General features: G+C 40.4%; 2 protein-coding genes across 2 annotated transcripts in view; one reads left to right on the forward strand and one right to left on the reverse strand.

Annotated features, from left to right (window-relative positions):
* LOC139312011 (zinc finger protein 850-like) overlaps positions 1 to 3,499 on the forward strand; it is a 34,809-nt gene extending 31,310 nt beyond the window's left edge. The window contains exon 2 of the mRNA XM_070936530.1: positions 2,113 to 3,499. Coding sequence (XP_070792631.1) covers positions 2,113 to 3,499 — 1,387 coding nt within the window. The remainder of the gene's footprint in view (positions 1 to 2,112) is intronic.
* LOC139310059 (uncharacterized) overlaps positions 1 to 19,071 on the reverse strand; it is a 649,177-nt gene that overhangs the window by 491,081 nt on the left and 139,025 nt on the right.

The following is a 19,071-nucleotide window of genomic DNA, read 5'->3' on the forward strand; positions in this document are numbered from 1 at the left end:
AATCAGTCATTCTGCTATTATTCTCTCATTGTCCAAATCAATTCTGCTAATCCGTTTAATTTTCTCTTCTTTAATTTAGGCTCACCCACTTTCCTCGCTGCTGTATTGTTGGAGGTAGAGAAGCTGACACACGGTCACTCCCTCCTCCTCTCTCTTTGCCATTTACTGCTCTTTTAGCTATTTCCAGGAGGTTATGAAAAGAAACTTGTATTTTTATGAAAAGCAGGCATCTCACCCAGATGATCCACACTTCCCTTTACTTCCACGCTTCTGCTGTGGCCATAGCAACTCTCAGTGGCTGCTTTCTCAGCTGTCCGGTTGAGAGGCTTCTTCCAACCAGCCAGGGAATTTGCAACTTCCCTGTCCTTGCCAGTCTCTGCCTCTCTCGTTCACCGTCCCTACAGGACAGATTCAGTCAAAAAAGACCCCCAGATGGCTGCGATATCGACGATCCTTCGGAAATCCCCGAAGAAAGCTTCATTTTGCTGTGGGTGCTGGCCACGACTCACACACCCCAGCTCCTACTTGTGAAAAATCTTCCTCACTGTAGTATGATGGATTTTAAATTGTTTGGAAATGGCCTTTTAAACTTTCCGAAATTGATCGGCAGCAATAATTGCTTCTCTAAGATCATTGCTGATGTCTTTACACTTTGGCATTGTGTTAACACACACCTCAATGCCAGAGACCAGCAAACTCCTACAGCTTTGCCTTTTATCAATGTAATTATCCTGGCTGCTGATCAATTGATCAAGGGCACTTTATTAGCAGTACTTGGCTGCTACTTTGCCTCTTTATACTATGTAAGCAGTGAGAAGTTTCCTAATAGTGAGAACAAGTAACCAACAGAACGGCTTGCTTCAGAAGTTGTGGTGCTCCATCACTGGAGGCTCTTCAGAAGAGATGAAACAGCCACTTGTCTGAAATGGTATAAGGTCTCCTGCTTGAGCAGAGGCTGGATTGGAAGACCTACAAGGTCCATTCCAGTTCTGTTATTTTCTTCTGTTCTCTAGCAATGATATTTATGATATCCTGATAAGTAAAACCATAGAAATCAAATAGGGTGTACTTTCTTTTTCACTTGACTGTATTTGAAAAAATCCTTTGCATTGCTAAGAATTTGTGATTGACCTAGTCAACAAGTGAATTTCATCATTTTTCATTGTAATGTAAATGTTTTTCTTTTTTTATCATCTTCTGCAACCATTAAAGATACATTTTTATTTGAATCTTATAGGCAAAGACGATGGCAATAAGAGCCCTCTGGACAACTGAGGACAACAAGCAACATTGAATAGCAAAGCAAGTCAGTCCAGAAATCAAAATATTTTCCATTTCCTTCAGACAGCCACACAGTTCTTCATCTTCCTCAGCAAGTGAGAGAGAAACAAGAGAAAATCAAGATTTCTAGCTGGGAAAAGTAGAGTGTGGAATTCAAGCATACGTTACATGAAAAGTCAAGCGAGATTATTGTTCCATTGAGCAAAAGGGGGAAATATCGGGAAGTTACTGGGGAGGAAAAGGTCAATTGGAAAGCCCTTAGAGCAGACAGTGTTGCAGGCCTCCCTCTGGGAGCAAGAAAACGGCTTGAATCAAAGCACTGCTAAACAAGGGATCATCCATATTTTGGACCTCCTCAAGAATATTACTTGTGGAAAAGCTCCATAGACGTGACAGTTGCGGGAAAGATACGACTTGTAAATCACAGCTAATTATGCCTGAGAGGATCCAGACTAGAGAAAAGCCATACAATACTCTAAATGTGGCAAAACCTTTGGTCAGAACAAGTCTGTTGTGGTTCTTGGAAGGACCCACACAGGAGAGAAGCCCTACAAGTGCTCCCAATGCGATAAATGCTTTAGCAAGCATGGCAACGTGGACTCACACCAAGGAGAAACCGCTTGAATGTCCTGATTGTGGAAAATTTTTCTGTCATAATTCCAGCTTGGTGACACACCAGAGGATTCACACAGGAGAGAAACCGTTTGAATGTCCTGATTGTGGAAAATGTTTCAGTCAGCATTCCAACATGGTGACACACCAGAGCACTCACACAGGAGTGAAACCGTTTGAATGTCCTATTTGTGGGAAAAGTTTCAGTAAGAATTTCAGCCTTATTGGCCACCAGAGGATTCACACAGGGGAGAAACCATTTGAATGTCCTGTTTGTGGAAAAAGTTTCAGTCAGAATTCCCACCTTGTAAAACACCAGAAGACTCACACAGGAGAGAAACCCTTTGAATGTCCTGACTGTGGGAAAAGTTTCACTCAGAATTGCACCCTTGTTCAACACCAGAGGATTCACACAGGAGAGAAACCCTTTAAATGTCCTGACTGTGGGAAAAGTTTCAATACCAATTCCAATCTGGTGACACACCAAAGGACTCACACAGGAGAAAAATCCTTTGAATGTCCTGATTGTGGTAAAAGTTTCAATAACAATTCCAGCCTGGTGAAACACCAGAGGATTCACACAGGGGAGAAACCATTTGAATGTCCTGTTTGTGGAAAATGTTTCAGTCAGAATTCCCACCTCGTGAAACATCAGAGGACTCACTCAGGAGAGAAACCCTTTGAATGTCCTGACTGTGGGAAAAGTTTCGCTCAGAATTGCACCCTTGTTCAACACCAGAGGATTCACACAGGAGAGAAACCCTTTAAATGTCCTGACTGTGGAAAATGTTTCAGTCAGAATTCCACCCTTGCTCAACACCAGAGGACTCACATAGGAGCAAACCTCTTTGAATGTCCTGTTCTTGGAAAAGTTTATCTTAGAGATCCCAGCTCATGGTGCACCAGAGGACTCACACAGGAGAGAAGCCCTACAAGTGCTCCCAATGCGGTAAATGCTTTAGCGAGCATGGCAACATGGACTCACACCAAGGAGAAATTGTTTGAATGTCCTGATTGTGGAAAATGTTTCAGTCAGCATTCCAACATGGTGACACACCAGAGGACTCATACAGGAGTGAAACCATTTGAATGTCCTATTTGTGGGAAAAGTTTCAGTAAGAATTCCAGCCTTATTGGCCATCAGAGGACACATACAGGAGAAAAACCCTTTGAATGTCCTGATTGTGGAAAATGTTTCAGTCATCATTCCAACCTGGTGACACACCAGAGGACTCACACAGGAGAGAAACCCTTTGAATGTCCTGATTGTGGGAAACATTTCAGTCACAATTCCACCCTGGTGACACACCAGAGGACTCACACAGGAGAGAAACCCTTTGAATGTCTTGATTGTGGTAAAAGTTTCAGTAACAATTCCAGCCTGGTGAAACACCAGAGGATTCACACAGGAGAGAAACTCTTTGAATGTCCTGACTGTGGGAAAGGTTTCAGTGAGAATTCCAGCCTAGTGATACACCAGAGGACTCACATAGGAGAGAAACTCTTTGAATTTCCTGTTCATGGGAAACTTTCAGAGATCCCAGCTCGTGATGCACCAGAGGACTCACACAGGAGAGAAGCCCTACAAGTGCTCCCAATGTGGTAAATTCTTTAGCGAGTATGGCAACGTGGACTCACACCAAGGAGAAACGGTTTAAATGTCCTGATTGTGGGAAATATTTCTGTGATAATTCCATCCTGGTGATACAGCAGAGGATTTACACAGGAGAAAAACCCTTTAAATGTCCTGATTGTGGTAAAAGTTTCAGTAACAATTCCAGCCTGGTGAACCACCAAAGGACTCACACAGGAGAGAAACCCTTTAAATGTCCTGACTGTGGGAAAGATCTCAGTATTAGGGTTAGCCTTTTAAATCATGTCCTTATACACACAGGGGAGAAACCATTTGAGTGCTCCGAATGTGGACAGTGTTTCAAGAAACCTGACTGTGGGAATACTTTCAGTAAGAATTCCACCCTGGTTCAACACTACAGGATTCAGACAGGAATCATTTGAATCTCCTCTTTGTGGAAAAGTTTCAGTCAGAATTCCCACCTCGTGGAATACCAGAGGACTCACACAGGAGAGAAACCTTTTATATGGCCTGACTGTGGTAAATGTTTCAGGAAGAATTCTAACCTGGTGATACACCAGAGGACTCACATAGGAAAGAAACTCTTTGAATGTCCTGTTCATGGAAAAGTTTCAGAGATCCCAGCTCATGGTGCACCAGAGGACTCACACAGGAGAGAAACTGAATGAGTGTCCCGTTTCTGGCAAAAGTTTCAGTTGGAATTCCAACCTGGTGATACACCACAGGAGAGAAACTATAGAAGTGTCCAGACTGTGGGAAAAATTTCAGTATTAGGACTAGCCTTTTAAATCATATGCTTATACACACAGGGGTGAAACTATTTGAGTGCCCTGAATGTGGATGGTGCTTCAGGAAACATTCCAGCCTTATTGCACACAAAAAAATCCACATGATGCCCCAAGTGATGAGTGTAGAGAAAGCTTGAATTTCATTTCTAATATCCCATTGAAAGTCCAACTGAGATTTGCCTATTCTTTTGTAGGCAAATATGTAATGGTATTAGACGGGAAGGAGGAAGGAAAAAATGGCAACATATTAGTTTGATAATAGCCATCTGGCCATCAGCAGCAGAAGTTGCTGGATATGGGTAGTCCTCAGGTTACAAATGTAATGGATCCTGCCCATTCCATCTGTTAACTCGAGAATTCGTGGGAGTGAATCTCTTACATTGAACGACATCACTTCCTGCTTTCGCTCTTCCATTTGCTGCCTTCTTGCCTCAGTTTTCAGATGTAAAGGCTGTTCTGCCATGCAGGTGACCTTCATGGAGAAGAGCTGTAGGAATATTGAGTTGAGGAGAAAAGGGATTGTGGTTTTGTGCACAGGACCTCCAGGTTTATTCGCAACTCCTGCTGTGAACTCCTTTGTTTTTAGGAGCCTCCTTATTAGCCTTTGACAGCTGGTGGGTGAGAGCAGCACCAAGATACTAATACTTTTGTCGGGGGGGGGGGGGCTTGGTGGGTAGATGTGGGGGGGGGAATGTACAGTAATGTTTCACTGCTAAAAGAGCATTGCATAAGCATCTTTAGCAGCTTTTGAGAAAGACAAATAAAGGAAAGTGTCAGCATTTCTGTAAACACATTGAAGACATTTCCTGTTCTTTCAGTGCTTCTCTCTCAGGGCTTCTTAATGTTTTTATCCTTGAAATATAGGGAGGAACATTATTTGTGGCAGCAAAAGTGACATTTTAGCTATGCAGATGAATGGTCCTGATTTTTCTGGGATTGGAAGACACCAAAGAATTCCAAGATTTATTTCCCCAACACCATTCCCAAAGACAGGTTACAATTTTTTTAGTAGGTCTCATTACACCCAACAGCCAGGACCAGGCCAGGTGTGTGTGGAGAATCCAAGAGGGTCTTGGCCTGAATCTTAAGTCTGATTTCAAATTTAATCATATGCAAAATTTCTAAAATTTAAAACAGTAAAAATATATTTAATCAATTTTCCTTTTTTCTTTCCTTGGTGTCACATTTTAGTGTACCATCTTTATTATGTCTCATCATAGTTAGGAGTCGGAAACCCTTTCAATAATCCCAAAGCCTCTGAATCTCACAGGGCTATATAATAATATCAAGCAAAATTAAATAAAGCCAAACTAAGAGTCGGAGGGCATGGTTTACAGGGTGACGTCAAAAGCCATAAGTCACCACTCAGACGAACAGTCCATTTCCTCAGAATCAAGATTTGAAGCTGAGATTGAAAGGTGGAAAATAGGTGTTGTTTGGAGGATACTTTATTTTGACAGCTGCAGCCTTGAATTTGGGGCTGGAGTAGCAGGAACAGCTGAATGTATAGATTTTGTGGGGATGAAGAAAGCCCAGTTTGATGGTCACCAAGCTAGAGCCTGAGAGACACTAATTTCTGGTCCTGCTTTAGGCACAAAGCCATCTCAGAGACCTTGGCCTGTCTCATCCTCTCAGGCCTTGGAATGGGGAAATCTGCTTTCAAAAAACGCTGCCAAGGAAATGGCAGGGAAATGGGAGTGCAGGATAACTCCCCTAAACATATCTTTGCAACTGAGCGAACCTTGAAGAGTGAAGCTTGACTTACTTAGCTTCTCAAGATTAGGGAATACCCTAAACACCACCTCCCTAAGATACTTTATCTATCTGCATCCTTGCAGAATCTAAATCTCACTAGAGGAAAGAGTTGCTCAGAGCAGCCTTTCCAATCTGTGCAGGAGTTAGATTTCAGTCTTATTACTCCCAAATTTTGGGCAAAAGACTTGGAGGGCAGCAGTTTGCAGAAAGCTGATGTATAGATTTTGCACTTTCTTAGGGGTGACTCAGTGGAGATCCAAACCTCCCCAAAACTTTATGGCTGATTTCTTGTGGTTCCCAAGGATTTAGGACCCAGGAGGATCAGTGGGTCAGAGGCTCAAAGGGAGGGAACTTCATTCGTACTGCCCAGAGATGCTTCCAAGCACACTGATGCTAAATGCCTTGTGTGTCTATAACTTTGCATACACAGAAGTCTCCATTAGGTGAAAGTGAGAAAGTCACATACCCAGCAGGGCTAGAAAAGGGGGCTTAACAAGAGTAGATGACTTGTCTATTTGTAGTAAGAGAAATGTTTCCAAAAGGCATTACAAACGGTTGGAAAAAATGTTGGTAATACAGATGTGCATACAAAAATGTATCAAGGTCACACCACTCTTTCATACACATTCCTTTTTTTAATTCAATTTTTTTTTTTGAAAATTTATTTTTTTTGAAACATAAACAAAAAATACATCTTTTCAGAACGAGCCATTGATCCGGTCAAAATTACAATTACTAACTTCTCTTTAACAAAAGCTTTATCCAAATCTCCACTAATTACCATCTTATAACAATAAAAATAAACAAAGAGAAATGCCTAACCTATAATGATTTACTCAAAACAATTACCTTTCTATTGTTTCATCTCAATCTTAATTTTCAGATAACACAACTTAATATTTTACATCATCATTACCCTAAATTCTATCCAACAATTCCATTATCCTAAAACCGGTTACTTAAATCTTAAAATCCTACCCAATATCATTTCAATTTTCTTTTCTCTTTTAGCTTAAATTAAGATATCTTAAAAATATAAATCCTTACAATTACTAAGAATATTTACACAATATTTTAACTGTTAATATTTATCATCTTCATTTTTCTATTTATCTCAGCCTAGATCTTATTTTACTGTTACTGCCAACATAAATCATTTCATTATTATTATTAATTCCAATATAGTCATTTTTATTTTAACTATTTGTCCCAGCATATCATCTTCATCTTAGTCATCTTCTTTTAGCTGTTAATCTCAGCATTAACATCTTTAATATTACTGTTACACCCAGTATAATCATCTTATTTTTCATATTATCATTATCATCTTTATAACAATTTAACAATGATATTTAGTTCTTACATTAAATACATCCATTTATGAGTTAATAAATTTCTTTTAACAATCTATTTCTTTTATATTCTATCTTCCTTTCTTACTTCAGTTTTATATCTCTATAACATATTCTCACATATTCATATTCAATGCTTATTCATCTATAAAGACCTCCTTTTTATTATTGCTATCCATCTATACGTTGCTTTCCATTTCTAATCATGTTTATCTTCTTTTTTTTCCAGCCGTGTATATCTTATTTTCTTATCTGTTAGCATATATTTCTTTTGAATTTCAATGTCCCCAATTTACATTCTCCGTAGATCATTTTAGTTCTTTTTCTTACTTCTATTCCAAGCAACATATATCAGTTATTTCTTCTTTCGTTCCTATGCCTGTTGACTTCTTTCATTTCTGCGCCAATTAGTACCAATTATATTTATGTAATTTATATATTTTCCCTTTCTTTTCACCAAAGTCGAGCCATCTACAGACAAAGAAAGAACACCTCCATCACCAAGATCCCACGGCTATTATCTGTAGCATTCACAATGTTCCAAAACAAGAAGCAAGTTACAATGTTCCTTTTTAAACCAGAAGGTGTCTCTCTTCAATCCACAATTTCCATTAGTCATGCAAGTATCCATTTTGTTACAATTATATAAATCCTATTTGATTCTCTTCTTTTTCTGTTTTTTAAAAGTATTAAATCTGGTTTTTTTTCCCCTTAAAGTTCCAATTTAAAACTTTGTCCAGTTTTTGAACCTTGTCCTAATATTTAATTTTTTTCAGTTGGATCTATTCATCAATCGATTTTCTATCAAGTCTTTTCCTCTTTACTTTTTAATTTTAAAAATATCAAATCATCTTCTTTTTTAAAGTCCAATTCAAATTTAAAACTTTAGCCAGTCTTTTAGTCAAATCTCAATATTTGTTTTTTTTCAGTTGATTCTATTCCAAAGTCAATTTCTGGGTGGGTCTTTGTCTCTTTAAAGTTTCATTTCAGAATTGTCATTGCCCCTTTGTTGTTCAGCCGCTATTTTTGGCTAGGGGTCTTATAGTTAAAAATATTGCTCCAAGCATTGTTACATGCCTGGGTTGGTTGTCACTCAACCAGCTTCAAAGAGGTCCATTCTTTTCCACTCTCCTCCAGCACATTTCTTAGTCCAGTTGTCCGAGCTTTGTGGCAGCCGCCATGGCTGCTGCCCCCCACTGCCGACTCACAGAAAGTTCCCACTGACGTCCGAGGAACTTGCCCGTTCCTCTTAGTCATCCGAGGCGCCTCTCTTTCTTCCCCGTCCCTGCAGGACGGTTCTGGTCCGAAGACCCATTGGTGGCGGTTCAGTAGTTGGGGTTTTCACAGGACTCATCAGAGCCCGCTATTTCCCTGACTGTCTCGCTGCGACACCAAACCAGAAGAGTTCTTTTTTTAATTCAAAATTTTAAACTAATGTACAAGGCAAACAAAAACAAATGGTAGAGAAGCAGGAAGGGAATTGAAAAAAGAAAAACCATATAATTGCACTTTTCACCCTTTTCTCTGTTGAGAAATTGTCATCTCACATTCTTATATGGAAATTATCTCTGCTCAGTTAACCAGAATAAAAACTTCCTTGGAAACTGATCCTGGCCTGAAGTCCATTCCTCAGAGAAATCCAGTCCAACATTTCCCTTCCATGTTACTTATGTGTGCAGAGGAGGAGGGAGATTTTTTCAATGCACAGGTGGCAAGCAGTAACCAGACCCTTATGGTAGAGTCCCACTTAAGGGCTCCTTGGGCCAGGTGGGAACCCAGAGAATGAGACGGGACCAACAGGCCATGTGTTTAACTTGTTGCTGCCCAGGGATTTCATATCCCACAGCAGATGTACAACAGGAGCACACCCGCACATACACTGTAGTTTGTAGGGACCCACCAAGCTCTTTGGAGCAGAGTCCAAAGTCCACTTCCTCCTCCTGCGGCTTCATATTCCCTGTGGCAGGTCTGTGACCTCTCTGAGGAAACACTCTTGATGGTGGAAGTCTCCCAGAAAAACAAGCAAGTTAGAAGGACATAAAATATGCTGCAGAACAAGTTAACCCAGTTTGTGGGGGCAATAAGCTGACTTTGTATGAATATACAAAAGTATGAAGGCTATTCCTTAACGCATTGTAAGCCGCCCTGAGTCTCCGGAGAAGGGTGGCATATAAATCAAAATTAAAAAAAAACACAAAAAACCAAGGTCTCTTTGGGGTGGCACTCAATGCCTAATGATTTAAAGGATTAATGATTGCACGTTTCTTGCAAAAACTATCATTTCCTTCTCCAGAGTGTTTCTCCTCTCTCTCTCTCTCTCTCTCTCTCTCTCTCTCTCTCTCTCTCTCTCTCTCTCTCTCTCTCTCTCTCTCTCTCTCTCTCTCTCTCTCTCTCTCTCTCTCTCTCTCTCTCACACACACACACACACACACACACACACCCCTGCAGACATCGTAAACATCTCAGTGATAGCAACATGACTACTCCCTAGCAGTCAATAAGGAGGAAGAGAGAGAAAAGGGAGAAGCACAAAGGAAAAGAATATTGTGGCCAAACCTGCCTCATCTGAAGCAACCAAATGACCTCAGCATATATTAAGCATGCCAACAAACACTATGTCGAACCCAACCAAAGCAAGCACGGCTGAGACGATACAATCTCTTAATACAAAACTTTAATGAGTACATCATATCGGCAAAGATGAGGGCAAAGGCAGATCTGACTGTTTCCTGCACAAACCCACATAGTTAAAGTTCAAGTTTTCCCTCCCCCCTATTAGGCCAGGTCACATTGTCCAATGGAGACTTCTAGTATTGTTGTGAAAAAGTCTTTTTCAGCTCTGGTAAACACCTGACGCTTGACACATTCTGCACAATGGATTCCACCAAAGCATTGGCAGCTTTCTGAGCAGCCCTGACCTAAAGCAGAACCGCAGTTTATATACCGTTAGCCCATTACATTACAAAGATATAGAAACAGGCAAGCACCCTATAGAGTACAGCGTGATGTTGGAATATTTTTGATAACCCCATTTGGGAAGCCTTATTTATCCCTGCCTAGAAAGTCAGTATGGCAACTATGCGCTCTGTGAGATATGGTCAGGGAATGTAAACACTTTGACTCACTGGTCCAGAAATTCCCGTCTGATTCTTCCTCCTGTGTCCACACAGGCCCAATTCAGCTTGTTCTCTATGTTTCCTTACAACAAGACTTTAAGCTCTCTATACAACTATTGAGGTGCAGGAGCATCTCAGAGATTAGTAGTGAATGTAACTCAGTGGTCTCTGGATAATCACTGTGGATGTTTCATGACAGAGTGGAGAACAAAGCGTTATTTCCCTGCTCCTAACCCACATTTCACCTACACCATTCAAAAAGACAGTTACAATGTTTTTTACTAGGTTGCATTGCATGTGATCCCTTTGCAGAAAGACAGTCAGAAGGACAGTCCTCGCTTACTGCTTACTACTCAGCCTTCAAAATGACACTGGTGCTGAAAAAGTAGAGTTACAAGTGTTCCTCAAAGTGGTGGCCATCACAGTTATTTGGGGGTGGCACTGGTTTGCAATTATGCGTAAATTCTGCACCAGAAGGCGGGACAAGAAATATTGGATGAAAACTAACCAAGGAGAGAAGCAACTTAGAATTAAGGAGAAATTTCCTAACAGGGAGAAGAATTAACCAGTGGGACAGCTTGCCTTCAGAGGTTGTGGATGGGTCATCACTGGAAGTTTTTAAAAATAGACTGGATAGTCATTTGTCTGAAATAAGGTCTCCTGGATCCAGGCGTGTTAGAGAAAAGTTATTTCTCATTTGCTGTGCCTATTAATGGCATTTGGAATGGACAAGTAAATAAGCCAATCAGAAAGCGGCTAATGAGTTTGAAACTCCCTGGCTTTTATATTCCCTCCCCTAACTGTCACTGTGACAGTATAAAAGGAGATTCCTGACCGAAAACTATTGTCAGTTAGTAGTCAGTTAGTTGTCAGTTAGAGGGCAGCTCTGTAGTTCTAAATGTCAGGTAGAGGGCAGTTCTAAAGGGCAGTTCTGCAGTCAGTATGCAGTTGAAAGGCAGTTCTGAAGACAGTTAGTCATCAGTAAATTGGCAGGAGATTTCTGATTAGGGATCAGAGGTAGATCTGATGTATTAAAAGACTCCTTCTTCTGAGGAAGAATAGCCAGAACTATAATCATATAGAGTGATTACATATATATATATCTGACAGGGTATTTAAGAAAAGGAATGACATACTATTTAGTATTTGAATATTGTTTTTATTATTATGTAAATAAAAACAGTAGTAGATTGTTATAGAGATAAGGTTTTATGGTACATTGATTTAACCTCCACGACAAGGAGGTTGGACTAGAAGACCACCAAGATCCCTTCCAGATCTATTCTGATTGATTCATCTTGAAAGCTGCATCCTTGAATTGGCTTGTGGGCGCAGCAGGAACAGATCAGTGGGTATGTTTTGTAGTGAGGGAGAAGATCCAGTTTGGTGTAGTGGCGAAGACACCAGGTTGGAGACAGAGAAACGCTCAGTTCCAGTCCCACCTAAAGGGCAAAACCATCTGCTCAACTTTGGCCAGTCCTCTCAGCCCTTGGAAGCAGGACAGGGGGGGGGAACCCCCTCCCAAAAACCCTTCCAAAGGAAACTGCAAGGCCAGGCATCAAGACTGACCCATAGGCACCAAAGCGTCACGTTTCACTATTTCACTTGATTCAGTTGCAAAGGTCGGTTGCTAGGAGTCGAAAAGGACCTGCTGCCACGTAATCAGTGAAAACCTCTTCCAAACGCTTTGGTGGAGATTGGACAAAGCATGTTTTTCCACGTCCTGTCGCTAGATGGCGGTCAGGCAATGTCTGTGCCTAGAAAACCATCCACACTTCAGAGCAATCCGTGGTTGAGCTTGAAAAAGGAGTTTTTAAACCATCGAGTACTTCATTGCTAGAAAGGAGGGGATGGGAGGAGAAGCGCAGAGGAACTTCCTCTTCCGGATGATTCATGGGAGGAAAGTGGAGTGCAGAGCGGCTTTTGTGCTCTTCGCAGGGTCGGAGCAGCAGCTGGCAGGTGAGTTGAGGGCTGCAGGTGGGAGGAGAGTCCGGAAGCAAGTCGGGCTGTTCGGTTCCCTCCACGGCCTGGAAGCGGAGAAGCAACTGGGCTGAAGCCTCTCAGCTGCTGCTGCTGCAGGTTCCTTCCCTCCCCAAATGGAAGCCCACTGGTGCTGCAGGCTGGGAAACTGGTGGCTGCAATTTCTGCTGGTGGGAAGCTTGAAAAAGCCTCTTTCAAGTGGAGGTTGATTCTTTGGGAATGGCTTCCCTCCAGAGGTTGTGGCTGCTCCGTCACTGGAGGGTTTTGAGGGGAGATTGGACAGCCATTTGTTCTGGACGGAATAGGGTCTCCTGGCTGAACAGGGGATGGACTAGAAGACCTCCAAGGTCCCCCCAACTCAATTATTATTTTATGGACCTGATGTTTTATGGGCAACAAGATCGGATTTATGTGTCTCTAGTCGTTTCTGTTTTGCTTCCATTTCTAGCTAACAAGCACCGTGTTTTCCTATTAGTGCCCCCATCCGTGTATACACCAGGTTCAACTATGCTTAACCCAGCACTTTTTTAACAATAGCTATTGAATGTTTTGATTGTTCAGTGTAATTATTTATAAAATTTATTGTTTTCATGTGTGTGTGTGTGTGTATATATATATATCTAAATAAATTGTAGGAAGAAAAATCCGGTCCGGTTCCAAGCCAGGAGAAAAGAGCTGGAAATAAAATGGTGGCTGATTGGAAAGGATTCTGTTTACTTTTTTTTATTAAAAAGTTTTTTATTTTATAAACAAACAAACACACAATATATAATCAATCAGTCAATATATCATCTGAATACATCTTTTTTCCATCTTACTCCTCCAATAATTATCATATCTTAATATTATCATTTCATTTATTATTACATTTCCCCTACATTTACTTTTCTATTAAAACATTTATCTATTCAACACTTTTATCCCAACCCAACCTTTGTCCCTCCCTCCCCACCTCCCCCCCCCCACTTCCCAGAGCGAAAACAGGGTATAACATTTAACAAGCATAAGCTAAAATATACTAACTAACTACAAAATTCAAAACCCACACACTCTTTAAGTCCCCTTACTCAAATTCATCAACCTCCCTTTTATAAATGCTCAAAATTAATTGAATTAAATTCATTCTTCCTAAATATAAAGACCTTTTTCTTGATGTGTAATCCAATAATTTAACAATATTACAAACATTAAAAATCATGGATAGGTTTCATTTCCACACCCTCAAACACCATTCTTTTTCAGCATTACTCCCTAATAAGATTCTAAATATAACTTTTATCCTCTTTAATCCTTCATAAAATTGAACATTTTAAAACCTTGAACATTTCCTCTCGTATACCTTTTAAGATACTATAATCTTATGTTAAACATTTTAAAAATCTTAATACATCAATAAAACATTCTTAATTCATTTCACAAAATATAAATTTCAAAACCTGCAGAAAGATATCCTTCAAGTTTTCAATTAACCATTTTAATACCTCCATAACTTTTAAGAAGCAATTGTTTTTATATCCAAAACTAATTGTAAGAAAACACTTCCTTTATATCATTGTCTTAGAATAACCTTTAAAAATACCAATTTAATTAAGATTTTCAATTTATTACTAAAATCCTCCCCCCAAAAAGAATTAATCTTCTATTCTTCCCTTCTTTCTATATTTTTTCCAGTCCTTCTTCAATAATTCTTTCAACATTGCTCCTCCCCCTAATTTTATTTTCGAAAATTTTTGAATTTTGATTTGAGGTTGATGTATCTTGAAAGCTCGCTCTCTTCTTGAAATCATTTTTTCTGGTTTAAAACCCCCATTTCGACTCTTCTTGCTTGTATAATCAATCAGTTCATTCCTTTGTCTATAAAGCCAAGAATTGTTACCATAAAGTTTATCAGCTTGCAATAAAGAGTCTACTTGTTGCTTTTCTATTAATTGAGTGGGAGCATCTGCCAAGACCTGTGTTTCAACTGTGCCCACCTCCATTTCAATCCTGACAGCCTCTTTGTCCCCCAGAATCAAAATCCTCTGATTAATTTCCTCCTGTTTCCCAGCCAACAAATCATTATGGCTTAGGGCCGGGGTATCTGCGAGACCGCCTTCTGCCGCCAATAGCCTCCCACCGACCGGTTTGCTCGCACAGAGAGGGCCTCCTCAGGGTGCCATCGGCCAGACAGTGCCGGCTGGTGACCCCCAGGGGGAGAGCCTTCTCTGTGGCAGCACCTGCCCTCTGGAATGACCTACCCCCTGAGATACGCACGATATCAGACCTCCGGACTTTTCGTCGGGCCCTGAAAACACACTTATTCCATCTAGCCGGGCTGGCTTGATCCCATCCTCTCAGTTTTAATTGAATTTGGTTTTAATTGGGTTATTTTAAATTTTGGGCCAAAATTATTTAATTGTTTTTTAAACTGTTTTTAAATTTTATATGCTATGTTTTATCTCGGCTGTACACCGCCCTGAGTCCCGCAGGAGAAGGGCGGTATAGAAATAAAATAAAATAAAATAAAAATAAAATAAAAAATAATTATAATTCTCCAAGCTATATTTTTGAAAAGTTCTTTCAATTGATTCCAAAAGAGCAGAGTTAAAAGAGTCTAAAAGTTCTTGAAAAACCTTTACAGTCACAACTTGAGAATTTGCTGATTCACCAAACAGTGATCCTCCAACCCTGATGTCAGCCATGTTTCAGTCTTCACTTTATATTTATCCAGCTATCAGGTCGACAAATCCAACTATTTTCCACACAGTGTAAAGATGTAAATTAATTGAGGTCAATACCAAATTCTTTTCCATGCCGCTTCCACTTTAAATCTTTTTCTTAGGGTGTAATCCAGTAGCTGTATCAATGTTACAGGCGTTAACAAGCGTTAACAAGCACTTTCACTAATAGCTTTTGCTTTTACGCCCTCAGGCGCCATTTTCTGCATTTTTAAACGGAGTTAAAATGTTACTTGTGTTGTTGGGTTTTTTTTTTTTTTTTTTTTGTTCTTCTGATTTGCTCTGCCAGCACCCAAAGTCCAAATCCTTTATGATCCTTAAAATTGTGTTGCTGGTGTGGACGCGATGCCTCTGTCTGCATGAAGCAGACTCGTCCCGGATTCGGAGCAATGAAGGGCTTACAGGGAGCTCACCCTGCAACCCCCAGGCTTAAAAAGACAAACCTGGGGGTCTGGGGGAGCTCTACCCAGACCCTTCGGCTCTTCTCTCCCCCTTTTTCCCATGGGGAGATTTTCAAGCCGCTGAACAGCCGGTTTTCGCTGTTCTAGCGGCTAACGAAATCACAGGGCTGGAGCTCCTGAAGGCGCGTCCGTTTGGTGATCGTGGAGCCACCGGAAGCCGAAAGGATTCTGTTTACTGATGAGCAGAACCAACAGCATCATGTTGTTCTGGGACAGCTGACAAAAAGGGGTTGGGATAGGTGGACTTTTATACATTCTTTGGGGTTTTGTGTTTGAAATGCTCCAGGGGATTGTGCAATATAGTCCTTTGCTATTCTGATGGTCCTGGGTTAATCCTGTTATGTCCTAAAAGTCCTGTCCTGTCCTTCTTAATCCCATCAACTGGATCTGAAGGTGTTTTGTTTGTGAATAAATTGGCCCAGTCTTTCTTAATGGGAACCAAATATCCATGTCTAAAGACTGTTAGGGCTTCTTTCTGCCTTTGTTAAGATTTTTTTTCTCCATTTTTCCTTTGGGGAAATATAATCTGTCTCTTTTAACATTCCCCAAAATATTTCATTCTTCCTGGGGAGGAGGGGGGCTTCTCACAAAATTAATACTGAAGATCAAGCACATATGAGGAAGGAGGGATGGAATGGGGGTGAGGGGGGATCTACAACCTGATCAAGGACAAGCATAGGTAGTCCTCACTTACCATTGGTTCACTGAGCCTTCCAAGTTACAATGGCATTGTAGAAGCAGACGTAGTTATGAAGGTGCAGGAAAAGGAGTTGCACCAATTCGGATTCTGGCAATTGGTGTACTTTTATGTCATGGTTTCAGAATCCCACACTCATCATCCCGATATGTGACCTTCTCAGCTGGCTTCTGACAAGCAAACTCAGTGGGGATACCAGCAGGAAGTTGCAAGCCATGGTCATGTGAAATTACCTTTTAACAACCCACAGTGATTTGTTTAAGAACTGCAGAGGAAGAGATGTATGTTGGCACCATCATTTGAAATCATGATTGATGATCGGGCCACTTAGTGACACAGATGCTAGTCCCAATTGCAGTCAGTAAGTGAGGACTACTTCAGGATGTCACCAAAGGGGTTGTGGAAAGTATTTTCTGCCTTTATTTGGAGTTCATGGCTTCCACGGGCATAACTGGTGATTCAAATCTTGCAGAGGCTTTAGGCATCATTTCATCAGTTAAAACCCACATCTGTAAAGCTAGTGCCATGCAGATTGACATGTGTGGCTCGATAAAATAAAAGAGAGTCCAAGTGTGTGTGTTGATAAGCCAATGCATTTATTGTGTGAATAAAGATGGGTCCCTCATAAGAAGGAAGGAACCCAGAACTTAGCGCAAGGCAGATATTTATAATTTTTTTGCTTTCACTTCATTACATACAGTAAAAGGCAGCTGGCACACAACAGGTAAAATATAGAAATTATAAAAATTATAAAAAAAGTTTCCATGGCCTCAGAAACCTGTTGAGGTCTGAACTTCAGCCCTGCCATCTCCACATGTGAGCAATGATCCAATTCCTGATTAACAATAGCTCAGAAGGTTTGAAATGTTTTTCAGACTTGAAAGACATGGATTATCTTCATATTGTAGGTGTGTGTGTTTTTATTTCCCTCTGAATGTATATATCTGCAAATGTATAATCTCTCCCCAAGACTTCCAGATAAACAGTCATGTGAAAAAGAAAGTACATTCTCTTTGACTTCTATTTTATATATCGGGACATAGTAAAAATCAATTGGTCCATAGAAATTCTTAAAAGTTGGTAAATACAACCACAGATGAACAACACATGACATATTACATCAGGTCATCATTTATTTTATAAAAAGAAAGCCAAAACGGAGAAGTCATGTGTAAAAAATTGTATGATTCAATCATTTGTAGAACCACCTTTAGCAGCAACAACTAGAAGTAATTCTTTCCTGTATGACTTTATCAATCTCTTGCAGTGATGTGGAGGAATTTTGACTCACTCTTCTTTACAAAATTGCTTCAGTTCATTGAGGTTTGTGGGTGTTTATTTATGCACGACTCTCTTGGGGTCCGGCCAATCGGGTTGAGGTCTGGACTTTGACTGCCATGGGAACACCTTGATTCTTTTCTTTTCCAGCCATTCTGTTGTAGATTAGCTGATGTGTTTTTTGTCCATTGTCCTGTTGCTTAATCCTATGTCTATTGGACAGATGGCCTCACTTTTGACTCTAGAATACTTTGGTATATAGATGAGTTCATGGTCAATTCAAAGAGTGCAAAGTGTCCAGGTCCTGTGGCTGCAAAACAAGCCCAAATCATCACTCCACCACCACAGTGCATGATGGTTTGTATGAGCTACTTGTGCTGATATGCTGTGTTTGGTTTTCGTCAAACGTGTCACTGCATTATGGCCAACCAACTCCACTTTGGTCTGGTCTGTGCAAAGGACAGTGTTCCAGAATTCATGTGATTTGTTCATATGCAACATTGCAAACCTCAGCCATACTGCTATGACCTTTTTAGAGAAAAGAGGGTTTCTCTTCACAACCCTTCCAAACAAACCATACTTGTTCAGTCTTTTTCTAATTGCACTGTCATGCTAATTGCACATTTAACATGCTAACTGAACCCTGTAGAGTCTGAGATATAACTCTTTGTTTTTTTAGCAATTTCCCTGGCCAATGCATGGTCTGGCCTTGGGGTGAATTTTCTTGGATATCTATTCCTGGGAAGATTGGCAACTGTCTGGAATGTTTTCCACTTGTGAATAATCTTACTCACTGTAGATTTTAAATTGTTTGGAAATGGCCGTTGAAACCTTCGCAAATTGATAGGCAGCAACAATTGCTTCTCTAAGATCATTGCTGATGTCTTTACTCTTTGGCATTGTGTTAACACACACCTCAATGCCGGAGACCAGGAAACTCCTCCAACTTCGGTTTTTATACATGTAGTCATACTTGCTGATGATCAATTGATCAAGGGCACTTTATTAGCAGTACTTGGTTGCTACTTCACCTCTTTATACAATCGAAGCAGTGATAAATTTCCTAATGGTGAGAACAATTAACCAGCAGAACGGCTTGCCTTCAGACACTGTGGTGTTCCATCACTGGAAACCTTTCAGAAGAGTCGTAAGAGCCACTTTTCCAAAATGGTATAGGGTCTCCTGCTTGAGCAGAGGCTGGATTAGAAGACCTCCAAGGTCCCTTCCAATTTTGTTATTCTCTTCTCTTCTTTTGCGATGATATTATGATACTCTGATAAGTAAAACCATAGAAATGAAGGAGGGTAAACTTTCTTTTTCACTGGACTGTGTTTAAAAAACCCATGCACTACTAAGAATTTGTGATTGATCCAGTCAAGAATTGAATTTTATCATTGAATGGATATTCGAACTTGGATCTGGGTATTCTTCCATGTGTCA

This window comes from Pituophis catenifer, unplaced genomic scaffold (genome assembly GCF_029215685.1).
Source record: "Pituophis catenifer annectens isolate HBS135680 unplaced genomic scaffold, rPitCat1.0.hap2 SCAF_2, whole genome shotgun sequence".
Classification (NCBI taxonomy): Eukaryota; Metazoa; Chordata; class Lepidosauria; order Squamata; family Colubridae; genus Pituophis; species Pituophis catenifer.